Source organism: Propithecus coquereli, unplaced genomic scaffold, assembly GCF_000956105.1.
Source record: "Propithecus coquereli isolate 6110/MARCELLA unplaced genomic scaffold, Pcoq_1.0 Scaffold142, whole genome shotgun sequence".
Taxonomy (NCBI): domain Eukaryota; kingdom Metazoa; phylum Chordata; class Mammalia; order Primates; family Indriidae; genus Propithecus; species Propithecus coquereli.
This window is the reverse complement of record NW_012138525.1, coordinates 1,508,758-1,534,146: the sequence shown is the minus strand read 5'-3', so window position 1 is coordinate 1,534,146 and position 25,389 is coordinate 1,508,758. Positions and strand designations below refer to the sequence as shown.

Below are 25,389 nucleotides of genomic sequence, written 5' to 3'. Positions count from 1 at the left end.
ATGGTGGCACATGCCTGTAGTCCCAGCTACTCGGGAGGCTGAGGCAGGAGGATCGCTTGAGCCCAGGAGTTTGAGGTTGCTGTGAGCTAGGCTAACACCACAGCACTCACTCTAGCCAGGGCAACAGAGTGAGACTCTGTCTCAAAAAAAGAAAAAAAAAAAACAAAACAGTAGTGCCCATGAAGGCTCCTTTAATCAAGGCATCACTTGATTAGCGGTATCTCTAGTAACATTTTACTTTTAAGGTTTAAACACTACCAAAATTTGTAATATACTTGTTTTGCTTAACTGTACAAATAATTGTAATAGGTTACTCAATGGACAAGAAATCATTTCTTTCTTTTGAAACAGGGTCTTGCTCTGTTGCCCAGGCTGGAGTGCAGTGGTGTCATCATAGCTCACAGCAACCTCAAACTCTTGGGCTCAAGTGATCCTCCTGCCTCAGCTTCCTGAGTAGCTGGGACTACAGGTACATGCCACCATGCTCAGCTAATATTTTTATTTTTATTTTTTTATGGAGACAGGGTCCCACTATGTTGCCTAGGCTGGTCTTGAACTCTTGGCTTAAAGCGATCCTCCTGCCTTGGACTCCCCAAAGTGCTGGATTATAGGCATGAGCCACTATGCACAGCTAAGGATTCATTTCTTAACACTCAGATCCGTATGGTTACAGGAAAAATAATTTTTAAAAAAACGCTCTGAGATAACTATAGATTCACTGAAGTTGCAAAAAAAGTGCTGAGAGGCTGCATGCACCCGTCAAAGAGTTACGAAAAACAACTTTTTAAACTTTCAATTTACATGTAAGTTTTTTTGTGGCAGAGAAGTGTAACAGTGAGATTAATAGAAAGGCTTTTAATTATAAAAATAGATTATCCCACTGAATTTTATCCTAGATAAGTAATACTGGAAATATAATCTCAAAGAGAGGAAGGAATAATATTGCTATCTTTCTACACTACTGGATACATTTAAGAGTGACGGAATGGTTTTATTTTAAAATGTCAATATTTATAATACATTAAAAACACAATCTTTAGCAGTATTTATACTTAGGATAAAAATTTTTTGGTATCAACTTAAAAATACGGGGTACATAAAAATGAGGGATACATAGCTTTTAAAAATTCCTTCAAGGGGGTACACAAACAACAAAAGTTCAAGACCACAGATCTAGGTAAGAGAAGAGTTAAATGAGAAAGAATGTGTATCTGAATGCCCTCTGGTGGTACTAACCAAAATGAGGGGGAAAAAATTCTACAAAGTTGGTGCCTCAAGAAATGAGAATAACTGAAGTTATTACCCCTGAGACAAACAGCAAATATGTACTATATGTAGCTGTGATATCACTAAATTAAGTTGTACTATTTATCTACTCAAGATGTAAACCCACACACCACTTCTAGAGGAGCGCCTGTCCTGGCAGAGGAGCTCAGGAGGCGCTAACCACCGAAGTGAAACAGGGCAAGCACAGTACTGCTCTTGGTGCCAACCGAAAAGCAGATCAGAGCACACTCCTGCAAACTCTCTCTGGCATTAAGCCGGGCCAATAACAGCCACATCTACTGAGTGTTTACTAAGTGCCAAGCACTGTTCTAGCACTTTACATATATGGGTTTAATGTAAATTCTCAACAATCCTATGATATAGTTAATTTTTTTTAAAAAGGTCACCTTGAGAACCTTGTATATAGATAATTGGGCTGAAAAAGGGTGAGTGGTTTATGGGTACACAAAAGCACCAAGGAAGAAGTTGCTGGAAGACATAATAACCATTACTTTGTAACCCAGAAATAATTTCCACTTTGATGGAAAATAAAAACAAAAACTCAATCCAATGATGGTAATAATGGGCAAACTTTTGGGCTGTCTGGTCCCTACAAGAGCTCTCTGGTACCTACCATCAGGGTCCTTAAATGTCCAAGGATGAAGAGGCTGTACTTGGCTCGTGTAATGGTGACATTCAACCTCTGCAAACTTGCCAGGAATCTAAGTAATAAAAAAAGAGTTACTTCTTTCTAAAGAATGACTTAACATATCCGTGTGAGACATAGGCAGTAAGTATATCAGACAGCTTTTCTAGTGCTCCTTCCATTAGAAGGAGTGTGAAAAGTCCCAGTGCTTTCACACTCTGTCCCAACACAGAATACCTGCTACAGATGCAATTCCCATTAAAAACAGTAAACAAGCCAGATCCCCATTGCGTGCCTTCAAAGTCTACCAATTTTCTATTTTGACTTGGATAAGATATTGGAAATTTTAACAGCATGATCTTTAAGCCTTAAAAATTTCCTAAAAATATACTAGCTCAATTACTTATTCTTAAATTGAAATTATTTAGATTCTTAAAATATTGTAGAACTAGTGCAGAAATACACAAACAGCAGACAAATACTTCAATAAATCAGAAAAGAGCTCAGAAATAGAAGTGGTATATGATAAAGGTGAAATTTCAATAGATGAGAAAGAATGAACTATTTATAAAATGGTCCTGAGAAAACTGCTTTCTATTTGTATATGTAGCCCATCCTAGGGAGGGGCAGAGATCACTTAAATTACTATTTTCTTTAAGAACAATTAAACAAATTTACCCTTGTAAATTTCATAAGCAGGAACAAATAATCATATTAGAGTCTTGGGCCCAGAGACTCAGGGGAGTATTCTGTCACCTATACAAAGCATCATTAGCATCTTATGTAAGCAGACAGTAGTTAAGGTTAACAAACTTAGTGCAGGAAAACAGAAGAGGAAAAACCACACTTTATGACACATACCATGTGAAAGTAACATGCCCCCGAAAAGTATACTTAATCCATTTACTTCACTCTTATTAAATAAAAGAACAGTTTCACACTATGAAATGGGTTAATATACAAGACACCAACAAAAGCAAACCTAACAGTGGATCTATTACACAACTTAAAAAGAAACAATTACAGTTACTCACCCAATTGAGCCTTGCATGGCATTTGCTCTAACACATGTAACAATAACACAATCCTTCTGACGACCCTGGAAAGCATCCACAGTATCTACTTCTGCTGGTCTATTTAAAAAAGAGAAACATGTTTACTGGAAAAAAGTGAATGTTAAATGTATATATTTATATGTAGTATCTTAAAGAGATTTTTGAAATGGTATCTTAGCAGTTAGTGTCAATTTTCCCCTCTCCCCATGCCCTGGTAACCACTAATCTACTTTTTGTCTCTACAGACTTTCCTATATTACAAATTTCATATAAATGGAATCATAAAATACAGCTCTTTGTGACTGGCTCCTTTCCCTTAGCATAACATTTCCAAGATTCATCTATGCTATAGCATCTAACAGTACTTCATTCCTTTTTTGATTTACTAGTATTTCACTGTACAGACATACCATCCGTTATCCATTCACAACTGATGAATATTCATTTGGATCACTTCCACTTTATGGCTATTATGACTAACTATTATTGCTATGACCACGTATTTAAGTTTTTGTGTGGACATTTTTTTGGGTACATCTCTAGCAGTGGCACTGTTGGGTCATACGGTAATTCTATATTTAACTTTTTGAGGAATCATAAAACTGTCTTCTACAGTGATTCGCCATTTTACATTTTTACCAGCATTGTGAGAAAATGGAAATTGAGTTTCAATTTCTCCATGTTTTCCCCAACATTGTTATTGTCTGTTTTTCTTAATAGAAGTTGAGCATCCCAAATGTGAAAATTGAAATCCAAAATGCTCCAAAATCCAAAACTTTCTGAGTGCCAACATGACACACAGAAGAAACAAGATGCTCAACTGGTTAAGTGTATAATGTAAATATTGCAAAATCTGAAAAAAATCCAAAATCCAAAACGCTTCTGGTCCCAAGCATTTCAGATAAGGGATACTCAACCTATTTAGCCATCTCTTTTCTTTTCTCCACCTCACCCTGCACTCACACTGTATAGCCATCTTTGTGGGTGTGGTGTCCCATGGTTTTTATTTTCATTTTCCTAATGACAAATGAGGATGAACATTTTTTCATGTGCTTATTTATTAGCACATCTGTATGAGGAATGTTTATTAAGATCTTTTGCTCATTTACAAAGTTATTTATCTTTTTGAGTTATAAGAGTTCTTTATATTTTCTGGATAGGAGACTCAGATATCAATATATGATTTGCAGGTATTTTTCACCCATTCTGTGGGTGGTCTTTTTACTCTTTTGACAAACAAAAGCTTTTAATTTTTGTGAAGTCCAATTTATCTATTTTTTCCTTTGGTTACCTGCACTTTGGTGTTATCTATGAAACTGCTGCCTAATCGGAGTCCAGGTAGATTTATATCTATGTTTCCTTATAAGTTTTACAGTTTTATCAGCTTGACTATTTCTGTAAAAAAAGGCAGTTGGAATTTTGATAGAGACTGTATTGAATCTGTAGATCAATTAGGGGAGTACCACCACCTTAATAATACTGAGTCTTCCAATCCATGAACACAGGATTTCTTTCCATTTATTTAGGTGTTAATTTGTTTCAACAATGTTTTGTAGTTTTCAGTGTACAAGTCTTAAACTGCTTTGGTTATATTTATTTCCAAGCATTTTATTCTTTTTCATGCTATTGTAAATGGAATTGTTTTAACTTCCTCTTCAGATTATTCATTGCTAATGTATAAAAACAGAATAGATCTTTATACATTGATCTTGTATCCTGCAACTTTGCTATACCTGTTCATTAGCTCTAAGAGTTTCTTTGTATAAATTTGTTAGGGTTTCTATAAGATCATGTCATCTATGAAAACGGATAGTTTTACTTCTCTCTTTTCCAATGAGGATGCCTTTTATTTCTTTCTTTGCTTAATTGCTCTGGCTAGAACCTCTAGTATCATGATGAATAGAAGTAGCAAGAATTTCAAACATCTTTCCTGAAGTTAGTGTAGTTTTCTTGTGATGTCTTTCCCTAGCTTTGGTATAATACTGGCCTCATAAAATCAGTTTGAAAGTGTACTTATATTTTTTGGAAGAGTGAGAGAAGGACTGGTGTTAATTCTTATTTTAATATTTGGTAGAGTTCACCAGTGAAGCCTAGTCCTAGGCTTTTCATTTTTGGGAGATGTTTCATCACTAATATCTCTTTACTTGTAATATAGGTCTGATTTTCCATTTTTTTTCTAGAGTCAATTTTGGTAGTCTGTGTGTTTCCAAATTAAGAAACTTTTGAAGTAATGGATTTCCAAAATTTAGTCTTTAATTTTACTGTTAAGAAGGAGACAAAAACATGGTCTTCACTCTATACATAAAGGCAATAAAAAGGTTAAATAATTTATTCAAAGTGAAATGTGACTTCTAGTCTGGCTAAAATTAGAATTTAGAAGGCTGGGTGCAGTGGCTCACGTCTGTAATCCTAGCACTCTGGAGGGCGAGGCAGGAGGATCCCTTGAGCTCAGGAGTTGGAGACCAGCCTGAGCAAGAGTGAGACTCCCTTGCTGCTAAAAATAGAAAAATTAGCTGGGCATCATGGCGTGCGCCTGTAATCCCAGGAGGCTGAGGCAGGAGAATCGTTGAACATGGGAGTTTTGAGGCTGCTGTGAGCTAGGCTGAGGCCACTGCATTCTAGCCCAGGTGACAGAGTGAGACTTTGTCAAAAAAAAAAAAAAGAAAGAAAAAAAAAATTTAGAATAACAAATCATGGAGCTACAGGGAAAAGACCTGGAAAGTTTCTCAGTCAATTCCACTGTCAAGTACAATGTTGACATTCCAACTGCCAGTAAGTATCCTGTCTGCAGGGAGCGCAAGTGTACCTACACAGCACGAGTCTATGAAAGCCAGCATCCCTGTCTCCTTGTAGTCTATCACCACTTTACATGGTGTGAGAACACTCTCTGGAGTTAAGTTTCCTTTTCTTTTTTCCTTCTATCCCCTCTCTTCTAATTCAATAGGAAAATTGGAAATATTTATAAAAATACCTCACCCTTTTCTATCAAACTCTTTGTCCAAATCCTTCTGAATCATTGTCTTCTGGGCCTTGTAATGGGTTATTATGCCAATGTTTCGAAAAGTAACATCCCTTCTTTTGTCTTTAATAAGCTTAATTATTTCCATCACCAGTTTTATTTCTTGAACATTTACATATGAGCTAAATAAGATGGAAAAAGAAAACACAACACATCAAAACTAACAGCAGTCCAAGTGCTAACTTAAGTTCTACTTCATTTGTTTCCCATTACAGTAAAGGGCAGGCAGAGAGGTTTCATCTTTTATTCAGCCAGTAGTGATTCAAAAAGGCTGTTATGAGCATTAATACTGTACATATGAATGAATATGAAAATAACTGCCCAGTGAAACGAAGTTGTAGAGAAAGAGGAATTTTGAATCAACTGAAGTTTAGGAACCAATTTCTTCATCTGTTAAAACCGGGATAGCCAATAGTAAGGAACACTTCAAGAATGAAGATTTGAACAATAAATAGATAACATGAATTAAAGACTTACTATCTTAGAAAATGCTTACTTAGATTTACTGAGAAAATGCTTTAGATATATTTCTTCCTTAATTCCCCACCACTGGCCATACAGACCGCACACCACACGACGAAGATGTCGTATCCACACAAACTAAGTGTGAATGACGTGGCCCCCAGAGTTGAACAACATGAGGCCCTGCGGCAGGCTCATGTTCTCATTGTCGTCCTCACTGGCCTCATATCTTGCAGTCCCAACCTACCCTCTGAACCACGTATTCCTTCATTTCCAAACCAGATCCAACATGTACCAACACCAGGGGACGTACTGCACCTACACCTTTATTCCTGAGGCTACCTTACCTGTCTCACTTTAAGAGCCTTAAATACCCAGTTATCCTAACTTGGAGATTTAGTATATAGACAGCTAGCTATCTCTTCATTTTCCTTGGTTGCTGCTCAGGTCAGCATTCACCTCTCTGGTCAGCATTTCTCTCATGACTCTCCATCCTCGTAATGCTCTGGGGCTCAACTCTCAGTCCTTTGCTCTCCTCCAACAGGCCCCACTAAAACCTTTACACTGTAATCCTTTGAGCACTGCAATCCCATGGCCAACTCCTCCTCTGTATTTTTAACATCTGCAATGAATGTGACTTCCCCCAACCTGTACATCTTAAATAATATCCGATTCTCATGTGAGGGCACCACCTGCTCTGCAACCCTCTCATGACATGGAAGTGGAATTTGTATGTCCTCATACTTTACGATATAGAGGCAGGGTTTGTACTGGTGCTAACAAATGCTGCCTCCAGACTATCACTCCTCTACTCTCTCAGAAGAATCCCTGCTTCTTCTTACATTGCTACTATCCACCAAGACCAAAATTCCTTCTTGCTGTCATTTACAGACCACCTGAACACATTCCCTTATTCACAACCCCAATACTGTCCAACCTCTGTCTCTACTGCCTTACTCCTGTTCACACCTTAATTCAATTGAGTCCGTATTTATCCTTCGTGGTACTGAACCCAACTGGTGCAACTGCTTACCTAGGCAATCACCTAGTTAAGGTCTGCCTCCCCATTAGACCACAATAATCTTGCAATGGGGCCACATCTGTTGTTTCACTTACTGCTGTGATCTCAACCTGAACCTACTCAAGTGCTTATTTACCTCATGTTAGGTAATACTATCCCCAATATACAGAAAAAAGGAGAAGCTTTCAACATAGCTGAGTGAAAATGACTGGACCCTGGCACGGGGCAGAGAGATGTGTGTGGAAAATGTTTTAATATAAATCTGAACAAAAATAATGCAACAATTTCGGGACCAAAGCAAGAAGAGAACATACTCATTATCCCGTCTTTCTGAACCATCTCCGACATCAAACACAAGGTAAGGTTGAAACGGCCAGTCTGATGAACATCGAAAGGTTTCTGTCTGTCTATAAAAAAGCAGCCACCATTCAGAATGTAAGCTGAGTTATAAGAAAATCTTTTATTATCATTACTACCATCTTTTCCATATGAGGGAGGGAACTTCTTTTATAGATGTGTTTCTGTGAAAGGTACAAAATGGATTTTATTTCTATTCTACTGCTAGGGAAAAATATGTCATTAAACTATAACAATTATGGCTGGGTGCGGTGGCTCACGCCTGTAAATCCTAGCATTCTGGGAGGCCAAGGCCGGAGGATTGCTCGAGCTCAGGAGTTTGAGACCAGCCTGAAGAGCAAGATCCTGTCTCACAAAAAAAAATAAAAAACACCCAGAAAAAACTTAGTCAGACATGCTGGCACACGCCTGTAGTCCCAGCTAACTTGAGAGGCTGAGGCAGGATCATGTGAGCCTAGGAGTTGGAGGCTGCTATGAGCTACGATGACACCACTGCACTCTAGCCAAGGCGACAAGACTCAGACTCAGTCTCAACAAACAAACAAAAAAACTAAACAATTATGATTGGAAAGTTACTCATGATAAGTGAAAAAAAGCACACCATAAAACATTATTGTAGAATATGGTCCAACTTTTTCCCAAACATTTTACAAAGAAAAAAAGTTAAAAAAAAAAAAAAAAAAAGGATATGCATAATAAAAGGACTGGAAGTAGATATACCAAAATGTCATCAGTGATTATTTTTCAGTAGTATAAATATGGGTGATTTTTTTTCCATTTCTTTTTTATCTGTATTTGCTGTAATCAGCATGATCTTTTATTTAGAAAACTACAGTAAAGTATCTATTCTTCCTAAATAGCTACAAATAAAATAAGCTCACAAGCAATGCAGGGAACCCACCTATTTGTTTTCAAGGTTCTGTTATAAATATAATTAGAAGGGAAGAGACATATGTCTGGATGCATCCTGTACTGAACAGTAAGCTGTAGAATAGGCAGTCTGCCGATCATGTTCTGTTCCACGTTCTCTTCCAGTAGTTTATAGAAGCGAGCCATCATTGATTGGTCATAGCCATACTCCTGTGCTTTCTGAGAGGGGAAAAATAGGCAATAATTTCCAAGAATTCATTTATACTTTTCCCATTGTCAGAAATACAATTACTGAGCTTAACATGTATGTGGCCAAGGTTCAGGTGGCGTAAGACTACCAGCGACCACAGATTCAGAGAAAGGGGAGGTTTCTGACCCTGATTCTCAAAAAGCCGTGAATACTGAATATAGTAAGTTGAGGTATTTTCTCTTTATTTAGAATACCTACACACTGCTTATGAAAGAGATGTAATCTTGTGAATGGTTACAACCAACGCTATTCTGATGCTAACAGATGGCAACCAAAAGAATCACTAATATAGGAAGCAAAGACATGTAACACAGAGTTTAACAATTATTTCTGGGGTATGTCCTTACAAAAAGAAAAATTGACTGCCATTGTAAACAAGCCTTTTGAAGACCAAGTTCTTGGTCCATCCATCTCGTAAGCACTGAGCACCTACAACATGGAATGCTGAGATTGCTACAATGAGTAAGATGAAATCTCCCAGAACTCAGATTCCAGTGGAGGAGACACACTCCAGACTTACAGCATGAGCATTCCTAATCTGAAAATCTGAAATCTGAAATGCTCCAACGAACATTTCCTTTGAACATCATGTTGGCACTCAAGAAGTTTTGGATTTTGGAGTATTTCAAATTTTCAGATTAGGGATGCTCAAACCCATACTAAATTGAGTCCACAAACCAAGTAATAGGTTATAACCTGCAATCTGAAAAACACTGACCTTAATGACAAATGAAAACTGTTTTAATGTTATCACAGTCGTGCCTTGGGATATACTTTTCAATGATAGCACGATACAAAGATTCAGAAAAGGATTATGTCTTAAATCATCTAGAAGTAAAAATGTGCTCTGAAAGTGTGCTAAGATGATGGAATCTTCATGAGTGATGCTGAAGACACTGGTATTGAAGATGTATATGCAAAGTTTGAACATACCTGTTTCACAAACTATGAGAGTGGGAAAAAGGGCAATATTCTTAATTAATATATTATTTATAAGTGTGATTTTAAATAGGTCTGTGTAACTAAATAAAATAATTACTAACAGATATTTGACAATTTCATCCACTTCCCTAAAAGTTTATCTATTCGAGTTAGCTCAAAACCTAATCTTGAATCTTCTCTTTCAGGAAACAGAAAAAGGACTTAATACAAAATAACACATCTACTTCCAGACAAAAACTTAGTCCATCCTACAAAATGATGTAGATTTATATATTCTAACATGGAAGGATGTCCCTGATCTGAAAAAAAGCCAATTCTGCACAGAATGATTCTGTCACCTTTGAACAAAACCAAACCCACATACATATACATGTATACAAAGCTTATAATTACTATATACCATATTTCACTAACTTATTTACTGTCTACTATCCCCTAGAATGCAAGCTCCACTAGGGCAGTGGTTTTGTCTATTTTCTTCATTGTCATAACCCCAAAACCTGAAATAGTGCCTGAATTATGTTGGCACTCAATAAATATATACTGAAAAACATGAATAAATGCATATACAAATGCCTAGTGAAATCTGTTAAAATACTCATCACACTGTTCACAGTAATTATCCCTAGAAATAGGTGATTAGAAAGGCGTGTTGTGGAAATGACCCTTGTAATTATTTTCTGAATTTTCCTCAATAAGCCTGTTTTATTTGTATAATAATAAAAAAGCAAAAATGGATAGATTTTTCTCATTTGCTGTTTTTATCAATCTGTAAAGTTGAGGCCCATTAACAATTCCTTTTCATTACATGCTGAGGCCCTTCAAGAAGTTAAATCAGTAGATTTTTGAAATATTGCATTATTTGAAAAAATATGGTACAGAGTTTGCTCTTCACTATTTTCAAAGAACAAAAAGTCACCTGCAGCAGTTCTTCCCTACAGACATAGGTTTTCACTCAGCGACAGGTGTGCTTCTGGGCTATACCCCAGCATGATCAGGCACCTGTGCTCAGATATCATACAAAGAACTGCAATATCATTATGAATAATTCCCAAGTCAAAAACCACTACCAACAAAAACCACATGCATGCATTTCATACTTCAACAGAAATACTCTGAAAATGATCTGTTCTCTGGGATTGTTTATGATGCCACTATTCTATATTTGTATAAATAATCTATGTGATTAAAAAAATACAAATTTTACTAAATTTCAAAACCACGGTCTAGACCTATTCAGATTATCTCAAACATCTACTAAGTCCTGATTCTGGTTTGCATTTCTAGGAGACATCTTCAGTGAGATTTAAAAAAAAAAACAAAGTAGAGTGAACCACAATCTAGAGGTGCTTATCTCCCCACCAGCAGAGTCCACAATTAATCCTTTTTTCCCCTGCCATCTTTGCTTTCAGATGATGCAAGAAGCACAGACACTTTTTTGTACTATAGAATGCTCTATTCTAAAATTGGAAATGTACTCCAAAAATAATTTCTTTTTATAGTGTTTTCCTCAAATTTGCACATAGTTAAATAAAAATCAGGAGGTTGGGATTCTTTTCCTTGTTTTTAAAGTTCTTTTATTATTGTTTTGGTGTTTGTGTTATTTAAATAAATCCAATTCAGCCTTTAAAATATCTGTACCCTCCTTTCCCACGGGGAAAGAGCCTAACCGTCCACAGGCTTCTGGTCCTGCCACACACTCCTGCCACACGCAGACACAGAAGCACAACTATGAGCAAAGGGATATTTTTAGAGATTTTTTTAAACATATTAAGACTTAAAAAGTGGTCTTGAGGTCTTCTTTTCTGTCATTCCCTACCTTTCCCTCCAAATAAGAGATGTCAATCCAAGAAAGATACCCCCTCCTGAAAACGACAAAAAAGAGCTCCTTCCACCTTAAAGCAACCTGAACATGAAAAAACTTACCATAGAAATAACTGTGGGAGGGAGCTGTTTAGGATCTCCTACCAGAACAAGCTTGTTGCAGCGATGGATGAGTGGAGTAAGAGTCTCAACTTCACAAGACTGCCCAGCCTTGGTAAGAAAGTGCAGAGGGAGAAATTGTCTTAATTATCTTTGCTATTAATTTATCCATACATACTTTAATTAAAGTTCTAAGCATTCATAAAAGTACCACATTCTCGTTCTGTTCCAAATATCAAAAAAGAGTATTTTCTTTCATTAGGAAAAAAAAACAAACCCTTAAACATACACATACACACACACACAAAATTTGAAGTCAACCACCACGGAAGCCACTACCACTTAGGAACTAGCCACAAGTTAGAAGGCCATGTAAGCTCTAGGTTTGTGTTCTCTGTTCCTGTTGGGCATTTTCTTCTCTTCTAATGTTCTTTTAGAACTTTCTGAAGTTCAAATATCTCATTAGGTGTGCCTGTATGTTTTCCCTAATCTTTCTTCCTTGTTCCCCAGCAGGCCTCTTCAATCACAAGTCTCAAGTTTCTTTTCAATTCAATGACATTTTCTTCAATTATCTAATCATTTCCACTGTCCTTTCATTCTGGTGAATATTGGATCTTGGGTCTCCTGGATCAATTCTCTGTATCTCATGCTCCTTCTCTTATTGTCTTCTGACTCTACATTCCTGCAAATGGTAGGTACCCAATAAATGTTTACTCAAAGAATGAGCTAGCAATAAAGGATGCAAGTTGAAAACACTGTGGCTCACAGCTGTATTAAACTACTTCAAAAGGTATTCCTACTTCAAGAGATATTCCAAGCAGGAGCTAGCACCCAGCACAGATTTTGTTAGAAACAATCAGTCATCCTTAAGACTATAATCCCAATACTAGAGAAGCAATTTTACCTATGGTGGTAATCAGCAGCATATTACATGATAAGGGAATACACATGTAATGGGAGGTAAAAATCAGATGCAAAAAAACCATTTTATCAACATTTCAGCAGCCACAATTCATGTAAGACTTACTCTTCATGGTACTAGTCAAAGCTGTATGGCCCCCTGCTCACTGACCTCATCAACAATGACACAACTGAAGGGAACACCCCCTTGCCCACGAAAAGCAGACTCTAGCAGTAAACCACCACTTGTGCTCAATGTGCAGCAGATGACATGGGACTCTAAGATGATGATACTCTGTGTTTTCTGTGGGCGTCCTTGAACCTAAGAGAACAAATAGAAGTTAATCTATATGCAGGTGCACATAAACCCTTGATTATGACAGGTCTATTTTTACTACAAAACATCCATGATTTATTATATGACAGAAAAATATTTAGTAAAAGATAGGGGGAAACCTGAAATCTAGAAAATAACAGAAGCATTCAAGATAATCAGAAACAAACCAGAAAAAATACTATGCTTTGCAGTCTAAGCACAGAAAATGATTTAAGCACCATTTAAAAAAAATTTATTCAAGGTTTGATTTGGTCAAAGTAGATTACAATCCTTCTTGTAGCCAGATGCATATAGTCAGGTTTCAGAATTTAAGTAGAGATTGAAGTATTCTACTAAGTTGTGAAACAATTATCTGAGTAAAACCAGAGTCAGAACTAAGGTTGAACATATATTTTTCTGTTAGACAACGTAAATGGCCCCTCAGAGTGTGTACCATGTAATGCTCACATTAATACATTGGAACTCTTATCAGAGATTCAGTTTGCCTACTTCTGCTACTGAGAGGCAGCTGTGATTCATCTCTGCTATATATTGGACCATGGAGCTCAAGAGGGTGGCACTGTGGCCCTCCACAACGTACAGGGCAAAGCACTGTCAGCTCTCTCCTCAGCCATCTAGTGAGTAAAAGTGCCAAGCATGACTAAGTCAATGGTCCACAGAACGTGTGTAATGAGCAGCAAAAACCACAACACTTGTGAACATCATTAAATCTGAGAAGATTTTGCACTCAGTTTAAAATTTTAATAAAGAGCTTTCACATAGTTTTTAGTTTAAATAAAAACAAACTGCTAATGGAAATATGCATTAAATTTAATTGTATTTATTTAGCCATATAGAGAAGGCTAATAATACAATTCAAGAGAAAAACCTCAGCTCAAAACTACTTGTAACACATTTCTGGTTACAATTACCCTCCCTCCCCAACCTTGCTTGGTCTGATTAGGGCTGCATTCTGAGGATCATGACATACATTTGACTCAGTCTAGCTTCACTTAGTCTAAACCTTATCTGCTATTTTTACATCCAAAGAATACTGGGGAAAAGCTATACACGTTACAGGATTCTGATGATCAAAGACAAATACAGAGTTAATGCTCTAAGCCACGGATTGCAAAAACAAACAAAAAAAGTGCTGTACTTTCTTATCCCAAATCCTACCCACCATCACTGGAAAGCCCACAGTTACCCTCTTCGTCCTAAAGCTCACACAGGTGATTTTTTTTCTTTTTAATAGGGAAAATACCCATAAACCTATTTTCACTAACTATCTGATTATTATAACTGGTTTCTACAATGGGTGGAAAGCAGAAACAGAGCACCTTATAAGAGGGATTTTAAATATTTTCCTGACCTAAAACAGAAAAAAGATAATTTATAATCACTTCTTTCTTTAAAATCTCAGATGGTGTTAAGAATTTATTCTTAGGTTAAAGAAACAAATGTAATGTAAATAAATGTAATTACACCATTTTCTCCACTTCCATAGATGTCTGCAATTTTTCATAATAAACATTTTAAAGTGTAACTGAGAAAAGTCCATAGGTAGTCTGAACTATTTCATAATTAAATAAAAAAAGAAACATCAACACAATGCTATAGGTGAACTACTTACCTCCTTAATTTTAGAAGCAAGTTCCTGCCTTTCTTTAGAAACTTTGGCAATTTTTTCATCTAATTCTTGCCTCTAGAAAAAATTGGAATGCCATCATTAAAACTAAACCAAGCCTTTTGTTTAAGACTAGAGATGTAAAATCAAGCCTTTTAAAATGCTTTCCAATGGACTGCCTCACATTTTAAGAGTGAGCCTATATTTTACCAACGAAACACTTATTAACCCAGCTTGTTTTCTCTTTACCAGTAAAGTCCTGACACACTTTCTGTATTGTTGTGTAAGATTCAGTTATGTCATATGTATTGCATGTATGCTATTTGTCTGCTTAGCAAGCAACCCCTGGGAACATCATTCCTTCACTAACTTCTAGGTGGTTCAAATAAGGCTGTCAATCACACCCCAATCATTCCTCTGGCCACAGTGATGGGCCTATAATACAGGTCTGGCAAATCATGGCACCTACTCCCTTAAAAACAGAGATTAGAACTGGTTGTCCACCCAAGGACTAATCAAAGTCCTTCCTTGGAATTGAGGCATGGATGCTGGGAGAGAGACCTTCTCTCCCCATGGGGTTTCTAAGCTGGGATTATAGAGCCCAGAAATGTTGATACTTATTTTCTCCTGGAGAAGAAATGGCTGGCACAGAGAAAAAAATCAATCAAGAAGTGGAGAAATGATATCATTTGAACCTTTGCATCCACCCATGCTGAAGCTAATATACTCCTGGATTTTCCAGGTATATGAGTCAGTAAAATTCCCTTTTTGTCTAACCTAATTTGAACTGGGTTTCTTTAACTTACACCTGAAAGATACCTAATAAATTTAGTATAGCTTTAATATAAAGCAGTATAGCTTACAAGCCAAATGCAACGCATCATCTATTCTTTTAAATAAAGTTTTTTGCAACACAGGCACATCCATTTGTTTATGTGTTATCTATGACTGCTTTCACGCTACAAAAGCAGAGTTGAGTAGCTGCAACAGAGACCAACCATATAGCCCACAAAGCCTAAGATACTTACTAACTTGCCCTTATAAAGAAGTTTGCTAACACCTGATATAAAGACATACCACTTTAGTACATAGTTTTATATATGAATTCTGCCATTCCCTAATAAAAGAAGGGCATCACATACTCATCAGCTAGTTTTTATACCTATGAGTTATTATCTAAAGAATATTAAGAAATGTTTAGATACCTGTATTTCCCGTCCACCTCGGCACAAAGCTCGCTGACGAGAAAGCTCATCTAGTTGATGATCTAGAGAATCCTTTTTTCTATGCATATCCTGAACATGAGAAGGTAAGTCTTTTTCTAATAAAAATAAAAAATAAAAAATTGTATGTTAATTTGAACAAACTCACACACAAACACAAACACAATGAGAAGGAAAACTAGTTTCCAAAGCTAGATTATTTCTGGGGTCTCCAAATTACCTTTAGTACCCAAGTGATTTTCTACCATACGAAAGGAAATATAGAAAACACTAGTATGTACTTACTCATTCTGTGGTTAACTTGGCTGTCCAAACTGAATTTTAGAACCTCATTATTAATAGACTTTTCTGGACCCAGTCGTACTAAATTTATATCTCCACAGTTTCCTGTTGATAAAAATCATACTTAAAAATTAATAAGGACACTGCTAATATATCCTGTCTCTCTACATAATATCTATTTCTAAGAAAATATATTAACAATCAGAGAAAGGGAGTTAACATGAACTGTCAATCAACTAGATGCCAGCAACTACCCAGGTGACTGCTTATACATTATTTCAGATATTCTTCATAACCCTGTAAGGCAAGTATTTATCATTTTTACTTAATAAAAGCTAGCAAGGTCACATAAATAGTACATTGCAGAGCTGAGAGTCTATTATACTAATGTTTTCAAAGTCTGTTCTATAGAACATCCCATAGGAAAACAGATTTGGCAAATGGTGAATTTAAATAAATAAAGCAGTTCTCTTAACCACAGAATATTTCAAGGACTTATATAATACAATGTGTTTTAATTTCCAAAACAGAATCTTATTTGACCATCAAATCCTTTTTTGCACAATATTCAGTACGAAATCTTTGAAACTATGCTTCACATCACATTGCTACTCCGGAATCCAAGGAACACAGGTGACAGAAGTTCTTGAGTACAGTAATTCTAGCAACTACAAACACCATTTAACCTGCCCATTAATTTTTATTTCAGATCACATGTTATTATTTAATCTAAAAATTTCCCACTGCCTCACTGGGCTAAATTATAGCAATCCTGCAGAGTTTTATCAGTATTTATCCCAATCTGACATATCATATAGTAATTTGTTTATAATCTCCTTCCACTGTTAAGTCCCAAAAGAATATTTTGTTTTGGTCCCTGCCTAGAACATACCAGTGCACATAATTAAGTACAATAAACATATGTTGAATGAATGGCTTATGTTTACAGTTATCTACTGCATATTTTTGATCCTAGTTCAGCTCGTTCTCCTAAATTTGAGGCCAACCTCTCTGGTCATAATTTACTTGAGGGTTTTGAAAACTGCTTACCTTGGACAGATGTGGTGGCTCACCCCTGTAATCCCAGCAACTTGGGAGACTGAGGTAGGAGGATCACTTGAGGCTACTAGTTCAAGACTGGCCTGGGCAATATAGCCAGACCCTGCCTATATAAAAAAAAATTAGCCAGGCGTGATGGCACACACCTGTATTCCTGTAGTCCCAGCTACTCAGGAGGCTGAGGTGGGAGGACTGTCTGAGGCCAGGAGTTCCACACTGCAGTGAGCTATGATCACACCACTGCACTCCAGCCTGAGTGACAGAGCGAGACCCTGTCTCTAAAAGAATAAAATAAACAAAAAACTGCTTAACTCACTGTGTTTCTACCAGAAACATGGATGAGAGATTACCTGGAAACTCACTCACTATAAATATCAAGAAATGTTCTGTAAATTATAACAGACATCCTTTACATTGCAGGGTGAGCTTAGAAGAACGTAAGAAATTCCTTGAGGCCAAAGAGAGAAAGACAGAAAAACTGGACTTGAAGGCTCCTGGGCTGCTGTGGCAACCCTGAGGGAGCAGGGTATGAGGTGAGGGTTGATCAGTGTCTGCGTGCTAGGTGTGTTTTGCTCTTTAAACCAGCATTACTGAGGTATCATTTATATCCAGTAAGATGAAGAGATTTAAAAATCTTTAATTCTATGAGTCTGACAAATGTCTACATTGATGAAACTATTAATACCATTCCAATAAAAATACAGAAATTTCTATAATGGGGGCTTGGATTTTAATGTCCACCAGAAAGCAAAGGTGCCTGGAAGAAGCAGATGAGAAGTAAGTATATCTATCTTGGCCCGGACTCAGCTGAGTTAGAAATAAATTCTCTCCTCATACTTTCCAACCACAGGCCTGTGACACATGTAGATTTAGGGAATAAATATATAACACAGAAACTGACAAAGGGGATCCAACCACAAATACATTTCAGATTTTTAAAAATAAGAATGCAATGAACAATTTTATGCTTATGTACAAAAACTTTAGTTGAAGTAGAAATTTTTCTTAAAAAAATATTAGCAAAACTCATTCAAAACTAGAAAACTTGCATAGACAGATGTAACTACTAATGATGTTAAAACAGTAAATAAATATGTACCAATTCTGTCAAAAAATAGACAAAAAATACAAAATAAAACAACACTAGTAACAAATTAACCTTCAAGAAACAGATAATCTGTCTTACACAAAACATTCCAACAAATAAAAAAATTCTCAACTCATTTTTTAAAGTCTGCGTAACTTCAATTCTAAAACTAGACAAAGCTATTAGGACAAATAAAAATTACAGACTGGCCTCATTTATGAATACTAATTTCAAAGTCCTAAATAAAACATTAGCAATTTAGCAATGTGTTAAAAATAATACAAGATCAAGTTGACCTTATTCTAGGAATTAAAGCTATTTTAACATCAGAAAAACACTGTAATTTACCATAGTAACAGATTAAAGAAAAACTTCATTACTATTTCAATGGAAGACAGCATGCAATAAAATTCAACACCCATTTATGATAAGGACTCTTAATGAGAAAGGAACTCTTCAACTTGATAAAGGATATATATATATATATGTATACATATATATAAAAATACAAAACCCGGAAACAACATATGTAATGCGGAGATGTCTGAGGCATTTCCTTAAAGGACACCCAGGACCACTAGAAGTAGTAAAAAGAAGTGAAAATGAAAGTGGTGAAAAACAAGAAAAAGCTCTCTTTATTCACAGAAGGTATCACTGCTCTCTAATTTAAAAATCCAACCTGGACACTCACTTGCCTCATCCTAGTCCTGACCCTGCTGTAGAGTCAACACACCTAATAAGGTGCTTAACCTCATGCTGCCAGGGACAGAACAGGTAAGCAAAACCTCACCAACGTGTGAAAGGAACAGGGAAGGGGCTGGGCGTGGTGGCTCACGCCTGTAATCCTAGCACTCTGGGAGGCCGAGGCAGGAGGACTGCTTGAGGTCAGGAGTTCAAGACCAGCCTGAGCAAGAGCGAGACCCCGTCTCTACTAAAAATAGAAAGAAAATTAGCTAGATAACTAAAAATATATAGAAAAAATTAGCTGGGCATGGTGGAGCATGCCTGTAGTCCCAGCTACTTGGGAGGCTGAGGCAGAAGGATTGCTTGAGCCCAGGAGTTTGAGGTTGCTGTGAGCTAGGGTGACGCCACAGCACTCTAGCCCGGGCAACAGAGTGAGACACTGTCTCGAAAAAAAAAAGAACAGGGAAGAAGCAAAAACAAAACAAAAATAAAACTGCACACCACACAGGGACTGCTCTTAGAGGTATAAAATGGTGCGACCACTTTCAAGAACAATTTGGCACTACCTGGAAAACTAAATATGTACAAAACCTTCAACTCCCCATTTTCACTTCTGGACATATGCTAGAAACCAGTGTTTTTACAAACACTTTCTAACGTTGACCTGTATTATAAAGTACACTTTACACTGAAACCCAGCACATGTGTGTGCACGTACGCACATACAACTGAAACAAATTTCACAAAACAATAAAGGTTAAGTATCCCTATCTCTGAAATGCTTGGGACCAGAAGTGTTTCAAATTTTGGATATTTTGGATTTTGTAATATTTGTATTGTATTTTCCAGGTGATCATCCCTAATCCAAATATCTGAAATCTGAACTGTTCAAATAAACCAATGAGCACTTCTTCTTTAAGCATCATATTGGCACTCAAAAAGTTTTGGATTTTTGAACATTTCAGATTAGGAATACTCAACCTGTATTTACCCTCACTGCTTATACTCTGTTCTTTTCTATTTTCTTCTGTTGTATTATAACTTTTTAAAGTATGCTGATCCTGGTATCCCTAAACTGATATTATAATCTATTGGTACTGTGGTCCCCAACCCCCTGACCATGGATCAGTACCAGTCCGGTCTGTGTCCTGTTAGGGACTGCGCCACAGACTACAGCCACCCATGTCCTGGAAAAACTGTCTTCTATGAAACTTAGGAAATGGGTGTGTGTGTGGGGGGGGTGTGCACGGCAGGAGAGGAGCAGCAGGCAAGCCAGAAAGGCTTCATCGGTTATTCACAGCCATTCCCCATTGCTTGCCTCACCGCCTGAGCTCTGCACTGCCCCTCCTCCCATTCATGAAAAAATTGTCTTCCATGAAACCGGTTGCTGCTGCAAAAAACGTTGGGGACCACTGCATTAGTAGGTCACAATCCACAATTTGAGAAGCACTGCCCTAGAAAGCTGCATGTATATGCCAGAGACATGACTAAGAACGTTGTGCTTTAGGGTACTCCTTTTAACTGTTACATAGTATTACACAGTACAATTCATTTATCTATGGCAGTAAGCATTTTTATACCTGATTGGACAAACATGCACAATTATAAGAATGTTCACTATAATAAAATTTGAAATAATAAAAAATTGAAAAGAATCTAAATTATCAATGGATCATGAATAAATTGTGCACTCATACAATGAAACACCCTCTAGCAGTTAATAATACATAAAATCATCAATTTCACAAACGTAATGAATGGCAAGTGGAAAGAGCTGCAGACTGACAATGTACTGTAGGTATTAAAAAACAAATGGATTCTACATGTAGGTAACACATATGTAGTTAAAAGGAAAAATGCATTGATCCCTCAGCATAAAGATGACATGTCCCAGCCTCTTTTGTAGCTGAGTGTGGCCAAGAGAATATAGGTAGAGATGCTACTGGCAGCATCTAGGATTCTTCCTTAAAATATGGCTAGTATGCTCCCTTTCCTCCTCTTTCATCTTTTTCTCCCCCTTGCTGAAGCTGGAGCAGCTATCCCTGACCAGGAGGCACACTAAGAAATGGAGGCCACACATGGTGGAGCAACAGATAGGAGGAGCCTGGGTATCCGAAGACTCTGAAGCAGAGTCACCAAACCAGTAACTCTGGTCCTAGTCCCAAAATGCCCACCTCTGTGCTTCTGAATAAAAAAGAAGGAAACTTCTATCATTTAAGCCGCTGTATTTGGAGTATCTATTACTTGCAACCAAATCTAATCCTAATTGATAAAAAGCACTGTCAGGTATCCTTATAGAAAATAAAATTTGGCAGGGAAGACAAGACATATGAGCTTAGGAAAGCAGTCTAATACAAAGTCATAACCCAAAATGAGTTGTATGAAAAGTGTTAAGGTTAAGTAAATAGAAATAATTTCCCATCTTCCCTGAAGTGTCCTGCATCATCTGTAGTAATGCTCTTCACCAGTTCTGCTGGAAAAAGTCATTCCTATAGTGCATTTAACATCTCTAAGCTTCAGTTTCCCCACCTATACAACACAGATAGGAGGGTCAACACCTAGTTCACAGGATTACTTCAAGGGTTGCTGACACATGGTAAGAAGCACTCAGGAACTACAAACGATATAGGCCCATGCTTACTGAAAGCTTCGACGTTCACCACTCCCTAATGTGCTAGGACTTTTTAGTCATCCAAGCTCTGCTAAGCCAGGCATTGTTCTAGGAACTGGAGATACTGCAGTGAACCAATCCAAACCCCTGCCTTTGTGGAGCTTACTACATTCTAGTTATACTGAACCACTCAAGGTTCTCTGGTCCTGGTCCTTTTTACTTCTAGTAATCCCTGCTCAAGTCTCCCTCCATCACCTCCCCCACTTCCTGTGGCTAACTCCTACTTGCTCTTCAGGTTTCATCTTCTACATCATTTCCTCCGTAAGCCTTCCCTAGTTCTCACAAGACTGAATCAAGGGCCCCTCTGAGGTATCTGGAAACATCCCCCATTTTAACCCTGTTATGGAACTTACCACTCTATGCTGTAATTGTCCACTGACCTGCCTTCTTCCTCATTAGACTGTATGTCTCCTTGAAGGCTTCACTGTTAAAAAATCAGTACTTGGTACAGTGCCTGGCATCAAGTAAATGCTCAATAAAATATGTGCTAAATGAATCAACAAGTACACATGGGCCACAGCCCCAAGTAGAAGTTATTGCCAGGATTGGTTTGCTCTTTCTCATTTAAAGCCATTCACACTAAACACTGAAAAGAAAAAGAAATTAGAAATCCATGTAAGTATCATACCCAAAGGATTCTTCTTGTCTTTACACTTTTCTTTGAATCCGAGGATAATTTTTTTCATAAGTTCATCCACAGCTGCATTGGATGGTGCACACACAAGGACACGGTTCTGTTTGATTTTGGCATTGAAGTTTTCATCTGAATGCCCCTTCCTCTGGTTCTACAATTTGCCAAACACATACCAAACAAATAAACACACAAAAAATAATGATGAACTCTATTACATAGTTTTACAGTTTTTCTTCACTTCCATGTATGTTTGAAAGTTCCCATAATAAAATTTAGAATAAATAAAAGCATTTATATCTCACATTGATATTAAAATTACTCTGGCATAAAATTTTATAACTGCTTTGAGTCTTACTTTACCAACCACTCACTTTAATCAGTACTCAATCCAACCAAAACATAGCCCAGGAATACATTCAAGAGTTTCCTGGCCTTAGATGTAACCTATAATGAAGCCTAAAGACCAATATTCTAGTCCTTAGGATTTTTTTCACACAAGATAGTGTTCTCTACTCTTTGTACTGAGAACCTTCCATCTCTCTGCTATTCTTCTCTCTCATGCAGTTCTACATGGTACTGAAAATATACACAAAAGGGGAAAAGGCACTTCAATACCTATTTATACGTCAGTTAATTCAAGTGAAGTACAATGACGTGCCCAGTCCACAGCACCAGTGCCTTCACCCACACCTACCTCTGTCAGCAAGCGGTACAGGAGGCCAACAATAGTTTTTGATTTTCCTGTTCCAGGTGGTCCATGAATTAGGCAGATTTTGGCAACTGATGGTGATTGTTTCACCATGGCATATGCAGTTTCTATCGCTTTCTTTTGGTCTTCGTTGAAATCTTTTAGGTAGGCAATCTATATAAAAAGATATTTATGAGAATGAGTTGTTCTTTCTGTAGTGGCACATGAGAGGAAGATAATGAAAAACATCCATTCAAATTTCTTCCAATCTATGTCAGGCAAAGGCTTTGGTTATGGTCAGGTAAGACCTCAAAGTGACTTTTGATCTAAAAACCACTTTCAGTGTTAGAAGGAATGCTAATTACTTACTAATTACTGATTAGTGCCTGTAGGCTTCAAATACTTACAAGTACCACATCTACATTTTTGTTTGTGATTCTTACAAAGATGACCACAACAAACTGCATTTAATGATCTATACTTTTCTTCTATTTACTCTTTGTTTCTTTCCATTTCAGTTAATTCTCTCCTTGGACAATAAAAACATTCCAAGACTATTTCTTTCCTAACATAATGTGATACAGTGGAAAAAGCATGGATTTCAAGGTCAGATCTAAGCCTAAACTTCAGTTTTGTTTTTTTTTTTTTTTACCAGAGATAGAGTCTGGCTCCCGTCCCCTAGGCTGAAGAAGAGTGGCCCAATCATAGCTCATCGTAACCTCGAACTTCTGAGCTCAAGTGATCCTCCTGCTTCAGCCTCCCAAAGTGTTGGGATTACAGGTATGAGTCTGTACTCCCATGCCTAGCCTGAACTTCAAGTTAAATTACAAACTAGGTTAATAAACTCCTAACACCTCTCTAAGTCTTAGTCTCTGCTATTCATTAAATCTAGGATTCCTTTAAAAAGGTGAGAATTCACTGAGACAAAGCACACGAAAGCCTAGCACACCATAGGGGTTCAAAAAATATTAGTTTTCTTCTGCCTTTCTCTTTGTTAATTTCCTGGAGTTTATATACTGCTCCTACGGTGAAAAACACAGGTTCACACAAGATAACAACTTCATCTTTGCCTTTGCAACATTATCAGTCAATTCTCCATCAATCATTCAAATACAAATTTAACACTACTAACCCTGAGACTCCTACTCCTGAACTTTATCAGCTAATTAACATTTAAGTAGGATGCTGACCTAAGATTTTAACGATGCTCTTCCAGCATACCTTCAACTCTACTGTATTGTACCTTTTCCTGAGGTAAGCTGACCAACCTAATTACATACTCTGCAATATTAAAGAACACTTAGCACTAAACTGTGCATTCACAGTGAAAGTGTCTTTGTTGTATGCAGTAGCTAACAATATGATGCTTCAACATCCTGATGTAAAATTTTCTTTTTATCACTCACAATTCTCTCAGACGTTGTAGTCAGTAAATCTTTTGTACAGAAGTCCATGGGGTTTGGATTTAGAACAGCTCTAGCCAGTTGGTTCCGACCATTCAAGAGAGACATGGCTTTCAACTTCCTTTGCGTAGTTACCAGAGAACTGATTACAATACACTTCACAAGCTCATTTAAATTGGCTGGCAGGTTATCTTGAGTCTGGATGGAAAGGGAACACTCAGATTTCCCATTACGCACTATTATCAAGAAGGAGAAAAAGCAATTTCAGTTACCAGTGAATAATGCTGTTCAGTTAAAAAGATAATTCACACTCTGGGAGGCCGAGGTGGGTGGATTGTTTGTGCTCAGGAGTTCGAAACCAGCCTGAGCAAGAGCGAGACCCCAAGAAATTAATCAGACAACTAAAAATATAAGAAAAAACTAGCCGGGCATGGTGGCACATGCCTGTAGTCCCAGCTACTCGGGAGGCTGAGGCACAAGGATCGCTTGAGCCCAGGAGTTTGAGGTTGCTGTGAGCTAGGCTGACGCCACGGCACTCACTCTAGCCAGGGCAAAAGAGTGAGACCTTGTCTCAAAAAAAAAAAAAAAAAGATAATTCAGAGCTAGGTATTTTATAACTTACATTTTTTGTATGGTATATTATTTTAAAAATTCACTCAATAAGTATTTATTGAATGCCTCCTAAGAACCAGGGAATGTTCTGTCCTCTGGAGGCTTACTTTCTAGAAGAGGGAGACAGATAGTGAAATAAACATGTTAGATGGCAATAAATGTTATGAGGAAGCAGAGAAAGTGGACAAGGAAGTGATGGAGGATCGAGGGAGACAGGCTGGTCAGGGAAGGGCTGCCCGACGATGTGATACTGGAGTAGAGACGTGAATAAGGGAGCTCACTGTGTCCTCAGCAAGGGGGAAAGAGTGCCACAGGCAGAGAATCAGCAACCACAAAGATCCTAAGGCACAAATGTGTCAGAAGTACTTTACGAACAGGGAGAAGGCCAATAT

At 37.3% G+C, this 25,389-nt stretch overlaps 1 protein-coding gene across 1 annotated transcript in view; it reads right to left on the bottom strand.

Annotated features, from left to right (window-relative positions):
• The window catches only part of SETX (senataxin), an 86,156-nt gene that overhangs the window by 4,329 nt on the left and 56,438 nt on the right, over window positions 1–25,389 (bottom strand). Inside the window, exons 12-24 of the mRNA XM_012639832.1 lie at window positions 24,389–24,621; window positions 22,989–23,156; window positions 22,289–22,445; window positions 16,163–16,264; window positions 15,860–15,975; window positions 14,661–14,732; window positions 12,884–13,033; window positions 11,815–11,922; window positions 8,728–8,915; window positions 7,784–7,876; window positions 5,944–6,108; window positions 2,947–3,045; window positions 1,901–1,988 (exon numbers count right to left, since the gene is read on the bottom strand). Coding sequence (XP_012495286.1) covers window positions 1,901–1,988; window positions 2,947–3,045; window positions 5,944–6,108; window positions 7,784–7,876; window positions 8,728–8,915; window positions 11,815–11,922; window positions 12,884–13,033; window positions 14,661–14,732; window positions 15,860–15,975; window positions 16,163–16,264; window positions 22,289–22,445; window positions 22,989–23,156; window positions 24,389–24,621 — 1,739 coding nt within the window. The remainder of the gene's footprint in view (window positions 1–1,900; window positions 1,989–2,946; window positions 3,046–5,943; window positions 6,109–7,783; window positions 7,877–8,727; window positions 8,916–11,814; window positions 11,923–12,883; window positions 13,034–14,660; window positions 14,733–15,859; window positions 15,976–16,162; window positions 16,265–22,288; window positions 22,446–22,988; window positions 23,157–24,388; window positions 24,622–25,389) is intronic.